The 17,984-nt window shown below is 34.9% G+C and overlaps 1 protein-coding gene across 2 annotated transcripts in view; it reads left to right on the forward strand.

Annotated features, from left to right (window-relative positions):
* Positions 1-17,984, forward strand: part of LOC127854001 (bleomycin hydrolase-like) — a 51,459-nt gene that overhangs the window by 3,794 nt on the left and 29,681 nt on the right. For both annotated transcript variants that reach the window (XM_052388912.1, XM_052388903.1), the window contains exons 2-3: positions 15,642-15,796; positions 16,616-16,768. In XM_052388912.1, coding sequence (XP_052244872.1) covers positions 15,642-15,796; positions 16,616-16,768 — 308 coding nt within the window. The remainder of the gene's footprint in view (positions 1-15,641; positions 15,797-16,615; positions 16,769-17,984) is intronic.

Genomic DNA, 17,984 nt, shown 5'->3' on the forward strand with positions numbered 1-17,984 from the left:
TCTTGAGTTATCATCCGGAAACCACCTGGTGGACGGACCGACATACCGACCGACCGACCGACATGAGCAAAGCAATATACCCCCTCTTCTTAGAAGGGGGGCATAAAAATATAATACTCCTTGATTCTTGAGCGATTTTTACATCCAGATTATATCACAATGTTCTTTATGAGCGATTCATAAATAATTGCATTTATTGACTTGAAAGACTTTTTACATAAAAACAATTATATTGCACAATTATGCCTGTCCATAACTTTGACCATGATTAACTAAGTGGGATGAGTGAAAAATACAAATAAATGTAAGTAATTGCCCACTTTTCTATCAAAAGAGGGCCATTAACACTAAGGCACTCACCTAAGAACCGAAAGAACTTAACTATTGTAAGAAGGTGTAATTAAAATTAATGAAAGTACATTATCAAACATAATTTATATCATTTCTAGGCATATTTTTGTTTTGAACTTGGCTGAGAGTAAAAAAAGGTTTATGAAGATTGGAAAAAAGCAAATTCTAAATTGTAAAAAAGCTTTTTTATGTGACCTAGTTTTGAGCTCACATTACCCAGTTTCCCATGCAATGTAGTTGGGAAAAGTGTTCTGACCAAGTTTCATTAAGAAGTAAAGGCAGTCAATAGATCATAATTAACAAAGTACAGCTAAAGATATGGACAACTTCTGTTCCCCCTAGAGCAATGTTTTCAACTGAATAGAACCATTTTCGAACAAAGCCAAGATGTAAGTAGAACAAATGTACTCTTGACAAACTGACCTTTCTTTAAATCACATATTTCAGAGCATAGAACTCAGATAATATATAATTTAGAGTAAAAAGCATGTAAATTGTTTAGACCAATTTTCAAGATAGGTCAATAATGCAGGGTCTATGGTGTTCAAAATGAAAATTGTTTAATGCAGTCATGTCATGGCATTCAAAAACAAAATATAACATTAAGGTTCCAATGATTATAATAGATAAAACTATTGATATTTGTACTTATTTTGTTCTAGCAAGACTTTGACATATTCCATAAAAAATACAGAAAGGCAGACACATTTTTATGCAACCGGATGGAATGATCGGGGTAAAAGTTTTTGGCCTGTCTCACAGTCATTGTAATGTGTCTTGTCATTGTATGTGCCACAAACTTTAACATTGGTCATAACTTTTGCAATATTGAAGATAGCAACTTGATATCTGGCATGCATGTGTATCTCATAGAGCTGCTCAATTTGAGCGGTGAAAGGTCAAGGTCATCCTTCAAGGTCAAAGGTCAAATATATGGCTTCAAAGCTGCTCTTTAGCAGGCACTGTGTTTCTGACAAACACATCAATTGTTTTAATTGTCATCTGTTGCAGCAGCCAGTTGTGAGATAAAACTTTGAATAAAAGTACTTTTAAATAAATGACACAAAAATATATTATGTCTAAGTGCAGCATAATGACAAACTTTTGATAATTAAACAAAATTTAAACACAGAACCATGTATTTGCACATATTTTAACCTTATATTAGTTGTGTTCTGAGAAAACTGGGCATAATGCATGTGCGTAAAGTGTCATCCCAGATTAGCCTGTGCAGTCCACACAGGCTAATCAGGGATGACACTTTCCGCTTTTATGACCTTTTTCGTTTAAATGAAGTCTCTTCTTAGCAAAAATCCAATTTAGGCGGAAAGTGTCGTCTCTGATTAGCCTTTGCCGACTGCACAGGCTAATCTGGGACGACACTTTACGCACATGCATTATGTCCAGTTTTCTCAAAACGCGACTCATATAATTTGGGGGAAGGTCAGCTCTACTGGAAAAACTGACATATAGCCCGTAGGCTTTTGCACAAGTGGCTTCAAAATTCAAAGGCATACTCACCATCTAACATAGAGATAATGAAATTCAAAAGATCGCCTTTAACTATTTTTATGCTACAGAAATTTTAAGAAAGAGTTTAATTGCATTGGCTTATCCATCAGTTTACGATAATATATATAAATCTTATTTCTAACTTTCAATGTTTATTTGTGTCTCCATGTGTTTTAGTAGAATTAAGTATAACTTTAGTGCTGCAAGTTATTTGTAGCTTGTTTTAGCTTCCATGACAAAGTTATTTGTCGCAATTGCCAAGAGTATTCAACAAGCTGTTATAAGGTCTATTTTGACCTACCTTTGGTATAAACATGCAATTGGTAACATGCAAAATACAATGACCCAAATTGATTGTTTAGGACTTGTTTAACTCTTTGCATGCTGGGAAATTTGTCGTCTGCTAAAATGTTGTCTGCTGTATTTCTAAAATTAGCATTTTCTTCCGATTTTTTCAAAGAAAACTATCAGAATAGCAAACAGTTTGGATCCTGATAAGACGCCACCTTTTGTGGCATCTCATCTGGATCCAAACTGTTTGCAAAGGCCTTCAAAGTTCGGTTCCAGCACTGAAAGAGTTAACTTGTCATCCACACTCTCTGACAGATTTCTTGGCTGGCTGGTTTCACAACATGTACACTTTCATGTGATCCTCAACAGGAAGCATACTGTGTTAGTTCTAAGATTGTTAAATCCTATTTATTCATAGTTTTTATATGTTTTTGGCATTCAATAACTGCCATTAGTGCAAGTTAATTGGTGGGCAAAGCCTTATATGCACTGTGATCATGCTATTTGCGTGCAGCCTAGAAATAAAGATGCAATTTATCTGTAATGCCACTTGATTTCCCCTGAGCTAGATTGTTACAAATGCAGCTCATGCATTTGGAAAATTATTCAATGCTGTTTTTAGAAAAATAATTACATTCTAAAGCCATTGTAAGACATCATTAAGAACCGCAAACTGTGGTCGACATTTCAAAAACTTTAATGATACTGGTCAAACATTTAAGAAGTAACCTTTAATTGACCAGAGTAATTTTGATAACAATTTAATCTTGCTTTGCTTGTTCCATGTAAACAAACAAATTTTTTTTGTTATATCCTTAAAAAGTGGGTTACAAGTACTTCTAACTTATCTTAAAATAATGCATATATCCATATACTGTTTAGTTTAAACCTATTTATTTTTACTCGCTTGCATAGAATTTTAGTGATCAAGTGTTTTTCAAAAGGATTAAAATCATAAAACCTGGTAGATCTAGATTACGACCAATGCCTTAGGGCACTTGACCATTACATTTTCATTATTGGGTAGTTTACCATGTATAATGGTTAGCTTAAAGTAAAACATACATGCAAGTAATTTATACTATATAGTAGTAATTATACAAGCATGTGCTATTATAAGTTTAAACAATTGACACTTAACACAATTTCATATCCATATCTATTCTTAAAAGCAAAATTTGTACAGTGGCTCTGAATTTTCGAACACATATCGTTGTCCCTAAATATTCGAACAGTTGTTTGTTTGTTTTTTAATTTGTATCTCAATTTTCTGAGTTATTATAGTAAGAATAATCACCAATTGACATTCAACCATACACCGTAAAATTTGTCAATTTAATGCATTATTGTTCAGTTACATTGTTTTCAGCTTTAAAAAAATGTGCTTAACGATGTATTTAAACAAAAAATTAAGCCTTGGTATTATTTTCTTCATGTTCCTGTAAATTGTGTGGACGACATAATTATGACATATGACTCATATTTTGGTTCCGCGGTTACAAGTACACATTTAGGGTCCATCTTGCGGAATGGGCATAATTAACACCCTATTCTGATATCATAGTATTGCTTTTAAAGGGGCCTTTTCACAGATTTTGGCATGTTTTGAAGTTGGTCATTAAATGCTTTATATTGATAAATGTGAACATTCAATTTTAAAAGCTCCAATAAAAAATCAAAAATAAAATTTAAAAAAGGAAAAAAAGTAGCCCGCAGCAGGGCTCGAACCTGTGACCCCCGAATCCTGGAGTAAAAACGCATTAGCCTACTGAGCTATCCTGCCAAGCATACATACGATGAGTATTTTATACGCTATATAAGCAATCTTCGTAGTTTCACAAATTTAAACGACAACAACACAACTTTCCAAATTATTCAATATTATGCAATGCTTTATAAATTTTAGGTTTTTATAAAAAAAAGATGCATATAATGTCTATAAATAGACCATGGCAAATACTGTTTCCTCACAAATATCATAACTAAACCAAAAATTTGCGAATCTGAAACAACTTTTTTCAATTTTGTCAATTTACCAAACCGTGAAAACATCCCTTTAAGATATAAAATAACACACAAGGATTAATAATTCAGAAATGCTTGGGTCAATTAGATACAAAACACATAAATATACACAAATATCAATACAAACACTTTGTTTTGATTATGCCAAAATACATATTAAATGGTATGTTTGCATAGTTAGTTGAAAAAGCTTTCCGTAAACATCACAGAATTGAAGCTGGGTCCGTCTCTGTCACTGAGGTTTTGATAATTAACTTGCCGCATAACACCTACCGTGTAGTTTGATGGTGTTCATCTAATTCTAACACAGCTTCGCGCCTTAAAGCGTTACAAATCCTTCGACTAATCCTTGTCAAGTCTGAAAAACAACAGAAGTAAAACCCATTTTAAAGCAAGTGCTTTTACTTTCTTTGTCATTCATTTATAAAAAAAGGACCGAATTTAATAATCAGGCAGAAATATCAATCATGATATTTATTTACAGACAATAAGTATTTTTTTTTTTAATATTATAGTTCAACATAACATGTTTCTTAAAAAAGACCATTGGTTGGATAACAATTACGCAGTGTATTTTATTTAAAATTTATGTTCAATTAAACATAAATTGTTTAAACATTACACAATTACTTCAGTATTCCATCATGTAACATTTGGTTAATTCGATATATTTTCAGTACAGACTGAAGTATATGTTTTAGATTCTTACAAAACTGTGTTCAGATTAAATGCAGAACTGACTGGAACATTCTTGCATACCACACATAGCATTTCAAAAATGTGTTCCACACATAGCATTATTGCATTTTTATACACAGACTCCGAATCAAATGTATATGCGCAAACATATAATATATGTAGCTTCTCTATGAAGAATTACAATGTCCGCCCTTATTTTTAAACCTTCAACAATATTATAATGAACGTTTTTGTTGATTGAATAACAAATATACCACACATAGCATTTCTCTTTGTGTGTTTTCAAACACGCGGTTGCACTTTTTGGAAAAAACACTTAATTAATTTTGCGCAAACTTAACACAGTTGTGTATTTTGACAATGACTGGGCTCTCGTCTTTGTTTTTTTGAAAATGGTTTTGAATTAATGAAGAAATTATCAAAAACATTACCTGAAGCGAGGGTTTGTTGACATCCGATTGCCCCACACATAGCCCAAAAAGTCACGTGGTACAGGCACCTTGTAATCGGCGATTAAAAAGTTACCGGATGTTGATTATTGCACACTGTGCTAAATGAAAACAAAAACGAGTTAAAAGTGTGTTAAAACAGTTTATTAACTTTATTGAAGTTCATGAGTTAACACTAACAGTTATATTATACAGTCCAACCCCTCTTAAGCAGCCAGTCAAGGGAAACAGCCAAGTTGGCTGCTTAAGCGGGGTGGCCTCTTAAGAGGGGGTTGGGTCATAGGGAGTCTGGAGTTGATGAGTGCATGGCCAACTGTTCAATTTTTAGTATAAACAAAATGGTTAATATGTGTACATGTACTAAACAATGTATAGACTTAAAATAATTTTATTTCTTCCTTTCTTAAATCAGCTATAAGACAACATTTTCATTCAAAAAATATTCTATTCATCTTTCTAATCATCATCAATATCATCATCATCAGAATCAAGTCAATGAAAAAGAATCATTCTCATGATTCATTGTTTACACAATGCGCGTTGTATGGCCCCTATGCACTTAAGATGGGAACAGTTGTGAATCAGTTATGCGTGAATAACTCCCGTGTCACTATGGATCGATAATTTAATCGGTTTATTGCAGTTTTATGGCTTTGAATACCTACCGCACGAATTGGTCCCGACAGTGATCTCCTTCACGATAAAATCGTGGCCAGTTACTTAAGAGACTGATAATAGCAACCGGGTGTAATCCTCCTGGTAATCGTGCTTTTCATGCATAATATAATAAAAACATTTTTTCGCTGCGTAAAGGGTTTTATCAAAATTAATATTGAAATCATTGTTAATATAAAACAAATATAAATGTTTTGTTTTATTCCCAAATGAGAATAATAATTTGTAATCCGAAACACACTCCCGATTGTTTAATGTTAACGAGACGTTAACAAATTCTAGCATCGTGTATTTCCTTTGTCCCGACAAAAGCGCGCGAAAATTATGCACCAATGTACAATGTCACGCCATACCCATGGTTCGAAAGCATGCGTGTATTGATTTTTGGATAAAAACATTGTAGCACAGAGAACATGTAGATCAGTTGATTTCGATTAAAAGTTTTGTTGTTCTTTTTAACTTTTAATTAGCCGATAATTGTCATAAATGTGTGCTTGAAATAGCATGAGCTACAAATAATAAATTATAAATTAAGAATCTCCTTTCCAGTAATAATAGGTGATATTCGCACGTGCGGAAACAAAAAGATCAAACGGTCGCATATTGCTTTTAACCCGATAACCCGATAATCCGCCGCTAATTAATTGCAATTTGCAAACAGGCTGTCAAAATGTTTATCACATCACGCTTCAGTACTACAGAGCCTAAACCGCAGACTGGAAGTACGTATCGATTTTTTCGCCGTTGCGTCTGTGTAATTTTGCCAATGTACATGACTGACTTACTTGCGCGTGACCACTCATATGGGGGAATTAAACATTTGGGATGCAAAATTGATGGCCGCTGGCCGGAGAAACGGGGTTACCGCTTAAGAGGGGTGCATTATATAGTGTTTATCGACGGTCGTGGCACAGACCGGCCGCCTACATGGGGTGACCGGCGATGAGGGGTGACCGGAAGTAGGGGTTGGACTGTATACTAGTAACCAATAGAAAATCACAATAAAACATATTAGTTACTGATTTTTTTCTCAATAAATTGCAGGGCAAGTAAATATTTCAGCAGGACAAGTGGAAATTCTTAGCTACCGTACTTGCCCTGCAGGGCAAGTTGCTGAAAAACAATTTGTCGATCCCTGCACCCTATTGCCAATTTAAAGGTTTCAAAATGTAGCTGTAGCAGAGCATTGACACTGCTTTATATACTGGTATTAATCTTGTACAACAAGTTGGTGTATCACAAAATAAATTTGGTCTTCTGCTTAAGGTTATAACATGCACAATATATTACCATTTTTATACCCATACACAGAAGAAATCTAACCACTTATTTGATGATACACCAAAATGAACATCATCAAATTATACTTCTTCAACAGGGTAGCTTTGCTTGAAGCTTTATTGTCATGGATACACTGTATTAAAGTGCTAAAATGCCTAGTGGGAAAACAAAGTTTAACTCTTCATGGATTGAGAAGTTGGACAACAGTGGAAAAATACTTGGATCGTGGTGCAAGAGAGATAACGGCAATGAGTTTGCAGGATATTGTACTGTCTGCATGAAGTCCATCTCATGTAGTCAGTCTGTTGCTAATCAACTGATAAGTCATGCAGATGGACAAAAACACAAGGAAAACATGAAATACATGTATGATAATTCACAAAAGCGTTTGTTTGGAAGTGCTCCAAAGCCAAACAGCTCTCAGGGTGGTGGGTATAAATCTATCTGTATGCAAGTACATCCATCACACAAGTATTAAACAGGTACAAAAGGCTGAAATCCTCTGGGCCCTTTAGGTAGCTTCAAGTGGGTATCTGTACAGAACATGTGATGGCACTCCTGCTCTGTTTCAAGTTATGTTTCCTGGACCTGTGTCTAAAGATTTTGTATTATGTATTCCTACTCTTGAGGGAAAAGTTCCTACTTTTTCCTACTTGTTTTGCAACAGTTCCTATTTTTTCCTACTTTTTGAAAAAAGGTCACTTGACAGCCTGTCTTTGGTGCGTTATGACTCTATGAAAAACAGCGTCAAAAGACGCCATTTGGTGCTCTATGACTCTTCAAGAACCCCTCCCCAGCTATAAAGTCATTTATAAAGACATATTGTAATAATTGTTTTAAAACTTTCCCGCAAAGATGGTAAAATCCCGACTCGAACGACTCCCCAATAAATCCGTATCAACCCGACTCTATTACTGCATTCTTACTACTTTTCAAGTTTCTATTCATTACCCGATAACCACATTTTTCAAAGCACTTTCTGGTTAAATATTGACGATAAAAGTGCTCAATAATTTCTTATACAACAATTGTGCCATTTTTCTCAAGTATCAAATAAATTTTGGCCTAAGTGACAATTTATAGATTTGATGAAATATTGCCACGGAACATGCGTAAATCACTTGACGTAGTGTGTGCTTGATAATACGACGCTCAATATACCCACGTTTTCTATGCACATGACGCGACGTTTTACACGCTGCATAATTTTTCTCCTTTTTTATTGAGACAAAGGGTCAACACACAAAAAATTATCACTGTTTATTTGAAGCAAGAATCTGTTAACATAGAGTTAACATTTACATTCGGAAGTGGGTTTCGGATTACAAATGAAATTATGCTCATTTAAGACTTCAAGAAAACATGAACAGTTGCGAAATGAATTCAACGATCATTTGTTTAAACGCTGTACGAGTCAAGTAAATGTTTTGAGAGTAATATTAATGAAATGCACAACTTCCACGAGGATCATAGCCATCATCAGTCTTCTAAGCCAAGATTTCTGTGGCAATTACATGTTCCTCTCGATTTGTCTGCATGATTTAACTGCAGGTAGTGCCTTCCTACGAGTGCTGTCCCTTATACAAAGCGTACGCTGTCATTGGCCAATATTGATTTTCCAATACAGCGACACACTGCCCTTAAGTGGGCTTTAGTTGAGTAAAGCGTTAGATGTAGTTGACAGAGGATTGTAAATTGGCTTTCAAAATTTTCGGCAAAGTCTATATCGCTTTGATCTTAAGAATAGCTAGTTGCAATAACAGTCAAAATACACTGATCAGAAAATTTCAGGTGCCCCGCGGACTCTGATTTCGAAATTCAAGCGCCCCGGTGAGGGACCAACGGCCTGTGGAAAGCACTGATAAGTGATATCATGCTTGTCTAATCCCATTTTCTAATGATAATTTTGTCAGATTTTTAACTTTGCAAGTAAACTGAAAACTGACGATTTGTAAACACTCGTTTCTGTGACATACATCCACTGAGTAGATTACTAATAAATATGTTGTTGGTATCTAAAACGTTTTGTGCATCGTTGATTATCACAGGCATTTCATTCATCCCTTCTTAATGTATGATCTAAATCGTTAATTCAATTGTTACTTTCATTTTTGACGAAAGTCGCAATTTATTTTCTGTATAGTCCGCCGTCTTGTTAAAATGATGTAAGCGACAGGTGCCCCTAGCAACGTAAAATCGTATATGTCCGCCTTATTCTCGATTCACATTTTGTTTAATGAGTTTACATTACAGTAATTGTTTCAATAATTAATTATCTTGAAGATGTTAATGATCAAGATACTTTTTTTTCAAATATTTAATCACGCGTAAAAATACATGTCTTGATATAACTGAATTATGCCTGAAACGCACAAATTCCACGAGGATAACATAGAGGTTTTCATTACAAGTCTCCGGATTAACTGTCAACGATTTTATTGTGGAGGAGTACACAACACGGGCTGATTAGTGTGCTTGTTACAAAAAATTGATATTGACACGGGGTTATTCACGCATGACTAATTAACAACCGTGGGAAGCTTCGCTGCATTGGGGAAGTACTCAGATACAGTTGGCTTAGAAGTTTGGTCAAGCCGCAATTAAGATGTTATCAATAAGAGCCCATGGAAGCCAGTTGTATGTCATGTATATTCATGAAAGGGCAGGGCGGCGGCCTTTGGAAAGGGCAGCGTGGCGCTAAATGGCTTTGAAAGGGGGCAACGAGGCGTTACAAAAAAAGGGCATGGGGCCGCGCTACACTAAAACAGCCTGGATAAAACCCTATAACCAATAGCGATACTTTACATCCACAGTGACAACATTACCACAGTCTTTCAATATGGTGGATAGAGCATACCAAAGAATAACAAATTAAATTAAAAGCAATTATTTCTTGCATTAATGGTACCATTTGCATTAGTTTGTGTTTGTTGTGCAATGTCATGTGAATCTGAAACATTAAGAACTCCTACTTTTGGTTCAAAGTCAAGGTCATCCTTCAAGGTCAAAGTTTAAATATTGTATTTTTCTTTCCTAAAACTTTAACCTTCTTTAAAGTTTGGTCATAACTTTTTTATCCCCGCCGAAAAAAATTCGGAGGGGATATAGTAATTGGTCCTGTCCATCTGTCCGTCCCTCCGTCCGAAACTTTGTCCGGAGCATAACTCCAAATCTATTCAATGGATTAACTTTAAACTTAGAATATAAACAGATGGCAACTAGGAGAAGTGCAGTGACCAAGAACCATAACTCTATCTACCTTAGTTTTTGAATTATCTCCCCTTTTACGATTAGAAGTAATGTTTAATTTGATGTTAATAGATCTAGTGTATTTCGGATACTGTAGACTTTCGAACTTAGCAATTTACGATGTGAAAAAAATGCGTACCAAAAATGCTTATATGTCTATATATATCGCTCTATGTATACATGTCCCGGAAAATCGGCAAATGTCCCGGAAAATTGAGCTCAATGTCCCGGAATTAGTCCGTAAATTTATGGCATGTATGACAGATGGCAAGTAGGAGAAGTGCAGTGACTAAGAACCATAACTCTATCTACATTAGTTTTTGAATTATCTCCCTTTATTTGATTACAAAGTAATTTTTTGTCCGGAGCATAACTCTAAATGTACTGAAGGGATTTACTTGAAACTAGAAATATAAACAGAAGTAGGAGAAGTGCAGTGAACATATACCATAAATCTTTCAGCCATAGTTTTTGAATGATCTCCCTTTATTTTTATATATTTTTTTTTTAAATATATTTTTTATTTTTTATTTTATTTATTTATAATTTTCAGTTATATATAATATTTTAATTTGAACACTGAAGTATTTACTGTAAATTGAATAGATGAGATTAAGGAAAAATACAGTGATCAAGAACAGTAACTGTTTATAGTCTTCTTTTTTTACTCTCTACTCTCTAAAACAAATGTTGTCATAGAAGCAAACACATTTTGGCAGGGATTTGGCACTATTGTGACAAGCTCTTGTTAATATTAAAGATAGCAACTTGATATTTTGCATGCATGTGTATCTCATAGAGCTGCACATTTTTAGTGGTGAAAGGTCAAGGTCATCCTTCAAGGTCAAAAGCCTAATTAATGGCTTCAAAGCAGCGCATCTCTTGTTCATTTTTTGACTCCTTTTTATATGCCCGTTTTAAAAAAAAACGGGACGTTTTATAGTGTCACCCTTGGCGTTCGGGCAGCGGTGGCGTCCACAGCAGTGTCCCCTCTCTTATTTAAATAGTTTTCATCCAATCTTCACCAAACTTGGTCAGAAGTTGTAACTAGACAATATATAGACAAGTTTGAATATGGATCATGCCGGGTCAAAATCTAGGTCACGGGGTCACTTAGTGCATTTCAAGGATTTAGCATGGTGTCCACTCTCTAATTGAAGTAGTTTTCAAACCCATCTTCACCAAATTTGGTCAGAAGTTGCGTCTAAATGATATCTAGGTCAAGTTTAAATACAGGTCATGCCGGGTCAAAAACTAGGTCACGGGGTCACTTTGTGCGTCTCAAAGATTTAGCATGGTGTCCACTCTCTAATTGAAGTAGTTTTCATCCCATCTTCACCAAATATGGTCAGAAGTTGTGTCTTAATGATATCTTGGTCAAGTTTTAATATGTGTCATGCTGGGTCAAAAACTAGGTCACGAGGTCACTTAGTGCATTTCAAGCATTTAGCATGGTGTCCGCTCTCTAATTGCAGTAACTTTCATCAGATCTCCAAACTTGGTCAGAAGTTGTATATAGACAATATCTAGGTCATGTTCAAATATGGGTGATGCCGGGTCAAAAACTAGGTCACATGGTCACTTAGTGCATTTCAAGGATTTAGCATTGCGCCCACTCTAATTGAAGTAGTTTTCACCGACCTTCACCAAATTTGGTCAGAAGTTGTGTCTAAATGATATCTAGATCAAGTTCAAATATGGGTCATGCCGGGTCAAAATTTAGGTCACAAGGTCACTTAGTGCATTTCAAGGATTTAGCATTGTGTCCGGTCTATACTTGAAGAAGTTTTCATCCGATCTTCACAAAACTTGGTCAGAAGTTGTATATAGACTATATCTAGGTCAAGTTCAAATATGGGTAGTGCCGTGTCAAAAACTAGGTCACGGGGTCACTTAATGCACTTCAAGCATTTAGCATGGTGTCCAAAACCTTCAAACGGGTGTATCTTGTGACAGTTTGGCAATCTTGTTTTTCTTTGGGACTCCTTTTTTTTCTTTGGGACTCCTACTTTTTTGTTGGGAAGTCTTTCATTTTTAATCCTACTTTGGTACACATTTTTTTTTCCAAGTAAGGACAACTGTTTTCAATTTCAAAGTGAGACCCCTGTTTGGTCAGACTCTTTTTTATCCAGTGGACTTTTAAAAATTGTCAGATATTTATGAATTTATATAAAATGTGTAAAAAACTTATTATACATATATTACAATAAAAATTATCATAAAAGTAAAGAAGAACATGTGTCGAAAAATGCGCAATAAGCCAGATATTTAATTCTGAAATCGAAAAATGCCTGAACCGTCGAATTGCAAGCATGTATATCATGCATGTACGATGTGAATCTAAATTTAGTGTTACGGATCATTTAATTCTCTGCAATGATATCTATTAATACGACGCACAAACACTTACACCAATCCTAATAAAAACGATTTTTTCCGATATTGTAGGAAAATATGTAAAAAATATCTTCGTCACAATCGGCTCGGGGTGCTAATTTGTCTTTGCTGCATTTTATGAAATTCATCTTCAATGTGTATTTTTTCTTGCCTATTTTGTGTTATCGTAACATATTTTTATGCCCCCGGTAGGGTGTATGTCAGTCTGTCAGTCTGTCCGTCCGTCAAAAAAAACCTTTAACATTGGCCATAACTTTTTAAATATTGAAGATAGCAGCTTGATATTTGGCATGCATGTGTATCTCATGGAGCTGCAAATTTTGAGTGGTAAAATTTCAAGATGAACAGCATCCTTCCAGGTCTAGGGATCGAAAAAACTAATCCAAGGGAAGTAATAAGCTTTAAATGGACATAATTATCTGACCTGCCAAATTATATATTTTTATGCCCCCTTTCGAAGAAAAGGGGGCATATAGTGATCGGACTGTCCATCTGTCTGTCTGTCCGTCTTTCCGTCACACTTTGCGTTTTGGTTTCGAAAAAAGCTCATAACTTCTATGTCCCTTGAGATATAACCTTCATATTTGATATGCATGTGTATATGGACAAGGCCTTTCCATACGCACAAAATTGTTTACCCTTGTGACCTTGACCTTGAACTTAGGGTCCGCATTTAGGTTTCGAAATCTGCGTTTAGGTTTCGAAAAATGCTCATAACTTCTATGTCCCTTGAGATATAACCTTCATATTTGGTATGCATGTGTATATGGACAAAAAGGTCTTTCCATACGCACAACAATTTTTACCCCTGTGTGCTTGACCTTGAAGTTAGGGTCCACGTTTAGGTTTCGAAATCTGCGTTTAGGTTTTGAAAAATGCTCATAACTTCTATGTCCCTTGAGATATAACCTTCATATTTGATATGCATGTGTATATGGACAAGGCCTTTCCAAACGCACACAAATTTTGACCCCTCTGACCTTGACCTTGATCTTAAGGTCCGCGTTTAGGTTTCTAAATTTGCGTTTAGGTTTCGAAAAATGCTCATAACTTCTATCAAGCATTTATAGGGGGCATAAGTCATCCTATGGTGACAGCTCTTGTTTTTTAATAAATCAAAGTGGCACAGTAGGCGGCATTGTGTTTCTGACAAACAAATTGTGGTAAACGGTCAAGGTAATCCTTCAAGGTCTAAGGTCAAAAATACAAATCAAAGGGAAGTAATAAGCTTTAAAGGGAGATAAATATTCAATATTGAACATAGCAACTTGATATTTGGCATGCATGTGTATCTCATGGAGCTGCACATTGAGTGGTGAATCTACAGTCAGGGTAGTGGCTTTTAATTATTTGCTACTAAAAGTAGAGAGTGGCTTTTAATTATTTGCTACTAAAAATAGAGATTTGTTAGAGACAATTATTTTCAAGAGAAGTAATTTATATAATTATAAATCTCATATTATATATTTCCTTATCAAGAATTTATCTTCTTTTCACAGTAACTGTACAGATTTTTTATTTTGATTATTTATAACTCAAATGAATGATTTGTCAAAGTTTTTCTTTAAATGATATAATTATCATTTCTTTACTGTACTAATTCGTGAATGGTAGGGTTTATTACATACCTCTGGACTTATGTCTATAGGTACATGATGAAATCTGGCTATGATCTCTTTGATAAACCACAGGCCTTGGTTGTCAGTGATGTCTGACTTGGTCATTTTGACTGTCTACAGACCCCCCACCCCCCTTGGTTGGATTGGACAAAATTCAAGGGAAGTAATAAGCTTTAAAGGGAGATGATTTCTATACCTGCCAAATGATAAATAGAAATTTTATTTCAAAGCGGCGCAGTAGGGGGCATTGTGTTTCTGACGAACACATCTCTTGTTTATCAATATATTACAATATAACACATATAAAAATCGTGCATACCCGCTTTAAGCTTAATAAGCATGTAAGCGACTGATATATTGATTGTGAGCGTCAGATATTTTGTAGGCAGAAAAGAATATCAACTGTGTATTTAAAGTATACAGTGTCTGGGCTTGAGTGACCTGATTTCAAGGTTGATTGGCCCACCTAGCATTTGCACGTCATTAACACATCATTAACAATAAGGTCACGGGAGGTTTCCTATTCCAGTGCAGACCTGTTTACAATTGCTTACGTTTTATTGAAACAAAACAGAGTATCAGCAATTTTATAATAACATAACTGACAACTAGATTTTCAATATTCATAATGCAGTATGTTGTTGTTGCTTCAACTTAACTACCACCTACATCAAAGACTAATTTCATAGCCTCATTTTATTACGTTACAATAGGGAACTTGTAGATGTTCAGCCTTTAGACTACCTTCACTCTGATGCTAATGAATAACTTGAAAATTTATTAGAATGAAATTAAATTCATTAATATATCATTTTGATATTACCCATAAATATGATATCTTCATATTATTAACATGTCCTAATCATAATTTTTTAATGTCTTCAAATTTATTATTTAAGACAATTAGACAACCAGGGTTTTCCAACCAGTCAATGCACATAAGTGGAATATTGTGATTGTAAGCAAATTACAATTAACTGATCTATACCGATCCCTCTTTGTGGAATATTCACAAACAGAACAGTTATGATTATATTACATTTTACTTAGTTTAATCAATTATGTTTTACATATTTTATTTTGTTAATTGAAGGTCTGTCTCAGAAACAAATTGATCAGTTTGAGGAATCATTTTCCAAGAATGACAAGTATCAGCTAGCTCAGAATGTCTGCAATGGCCACCCCTTGGCAGAGATGCTTGCCTCCCGTCCCCTGCAGCAGTCAGTCCAGCACTGCTTCAACAACACGGTTAGTATAAGAGCATGGTACTGCCTACAAGCAGAGGTTTCAAAAAGCACATTCCCATTTTATTTTGCAATTAAAAATGTTCATAGGGAAAAATATCATAAATGACTGCTTTTAACATTTAAGGTCACATCTTTTAATTGTATAAAAAGTTCTTTGCAAGAAGACAAACCAATTTTGATTGTGTTCAATTCTCTGGAGCTTTCAGGAAGTCTGGCAAGGCTGGCATTAAGAGGAATGCTATCTGTGGCCTCGGGTACTGATTATTGAGATATGGCATCATTTTCTTTTTATAGAGGGGAATGTTTGAGATATGTTCAATAATCTGTTTTCATGGCATTATGCGTGCAAGGGAATATATATTATGCCATAGTTTGTTGATTTAAATGCAAAATATCACTGCTAATTTTTATTGAAGGAAAATTCTTAAATCCAGAATTTGTTAGCACATGAGAAAATATTTAATTAGTGTGAAACATAATTTTATTTTTTAGCTCGGCTGTTTTCGGAGAAAACCGAGGTATTGTCATAGCCAGCTTATCGTTTCGTCCGCCGTCAGCTGTCCGCCGTAGGCGTCGTGCTGAAACTTTAACATTTGCTCTAAAATCAAAGTGCTTCCACCTACAACTTTGAAACTTCATATGTAGATGACCCTTGATGAGTTCTACACGCCACACCCAGTTTTGGGTCACTAGGTCAATGGTCAAGGTCACTGTGACCTCTAAAAAATATAATAAAAAATTCTGACAAGCTTTCGCAGCAGAGCGTTGGCACCCGTTATGCAGGGCTCTTGTTGAATTATGTGCTTATTCTATGCTGTAGATTGAGAAGGAAGGCCAACCAATAACAGACCAGCAGCGTTCTGGAAGGTGCTGGATATTTGCATGCCTCAACATCATGCGGGTCCCATTTATGAAGAAATACAAACTGGAAAAGTTTGAGTTCAGCCAAAATTATCTGTTCTTTTGGGATAAGGTGAATGATTTTTTAAATTTCAATAGATTTATAAATTTTGTTGAGCAAACCTAAATTAATGAGTCCCAACATATCACATAGAGTGTATGTGTATGTTTCAGGCCTTAACCCTTTAAGTGCTGGAACCAAATTTTGAAAGCCTTTGCAAACAGTTTGGATCCAGATGAGACGCCACAGAACGTGGCGTCTCATCAGGATCCAAACACTTTGCTATTCTGATAGTATTCTTTGAAAAAAAATCGAAGAAAATGCTAATATTAGAAATTCAGCGGACGACATTTTAGCAGATGACAAATTACCCAGCATGCAAAGGGTTAAGAAAAGAATTGCCAATGAGTCTAAATGTTCAAATCCATTTTTCTGTTGTTAGTACCATAAATAAATCTTACACCTGACAGTCCTGATTTGATTTCAACCATATTGTTTGCCAGTACTAATTGTTTTATGATTAATAGAAATAATACTACAAGTTTACAGAAACTGATGTAAAGTTATGTGTACTATCGATATGTTGCCATGAAAACCATTTTAATTGTAAGATTAATCTAATATTACACATTCTTTAATCTTTTGCATCTCTTATTTATACAATTTATGTTTATGCGTTAATAATTAAGTATGAATAGTTTCAAAAACACATTTTTAAACAAACAAACACAAAACAATATCACTATGGGAGTATAGGTACAGAAAAGTGTACCATAAACAGCCCTATTTACTTACAGCACACGTATATTGAGATTTAAGATTTTTCAGACACTTCATAATGAAACAAAAAGTACTATTGCTGTGATGAAAATGAAACGTAAGTTTTACTTGAAATTAGGTTGCCCAGCAAAAAACCTACGAGCCCAGAACTTTCCTAATGCTTTATATACATTTTTGTTGTTCAATGAACATACAATGTGAGGTCAGACAGCTAGGTAATAAAATGACTTAATTTTCACATTTTGTACATTGTTTTCACTTATTCATGACCTGACAATTTAGTTACAGCTAAAGAGGTGATCATTAACCTCAAACGCACACTTTTGCGTGTACATTTGTTATTAATTTGGACCCCTACTAGGCAAGACCATTGTAATAAACACACAGCTTTCTTGTGAAGTAAGTTCTTTTATTTAAAGGTCTTATTACATTGTAGTGCTGTTAAATGTCGCATCGCTGTTATATATCGCAGGCTACAAGATTTGTCGCAACGCTGACGATAAATGTT

This window comes from Dreissena polymorpha, chromosome 1, assembly GCF_020536995.1.
Source record: "Dreissena polymorpha isolate Duluth1 chromosome 1, UMN_Dpol_1.0, whole genome shotgun sequence".
Classification (NCBI taxonomy): Eukaryota; Metazoa; Mollusca; class Bivalvia; order Myida; family Dreissenidae; genus Dreissena; species Dreissena polymorpha.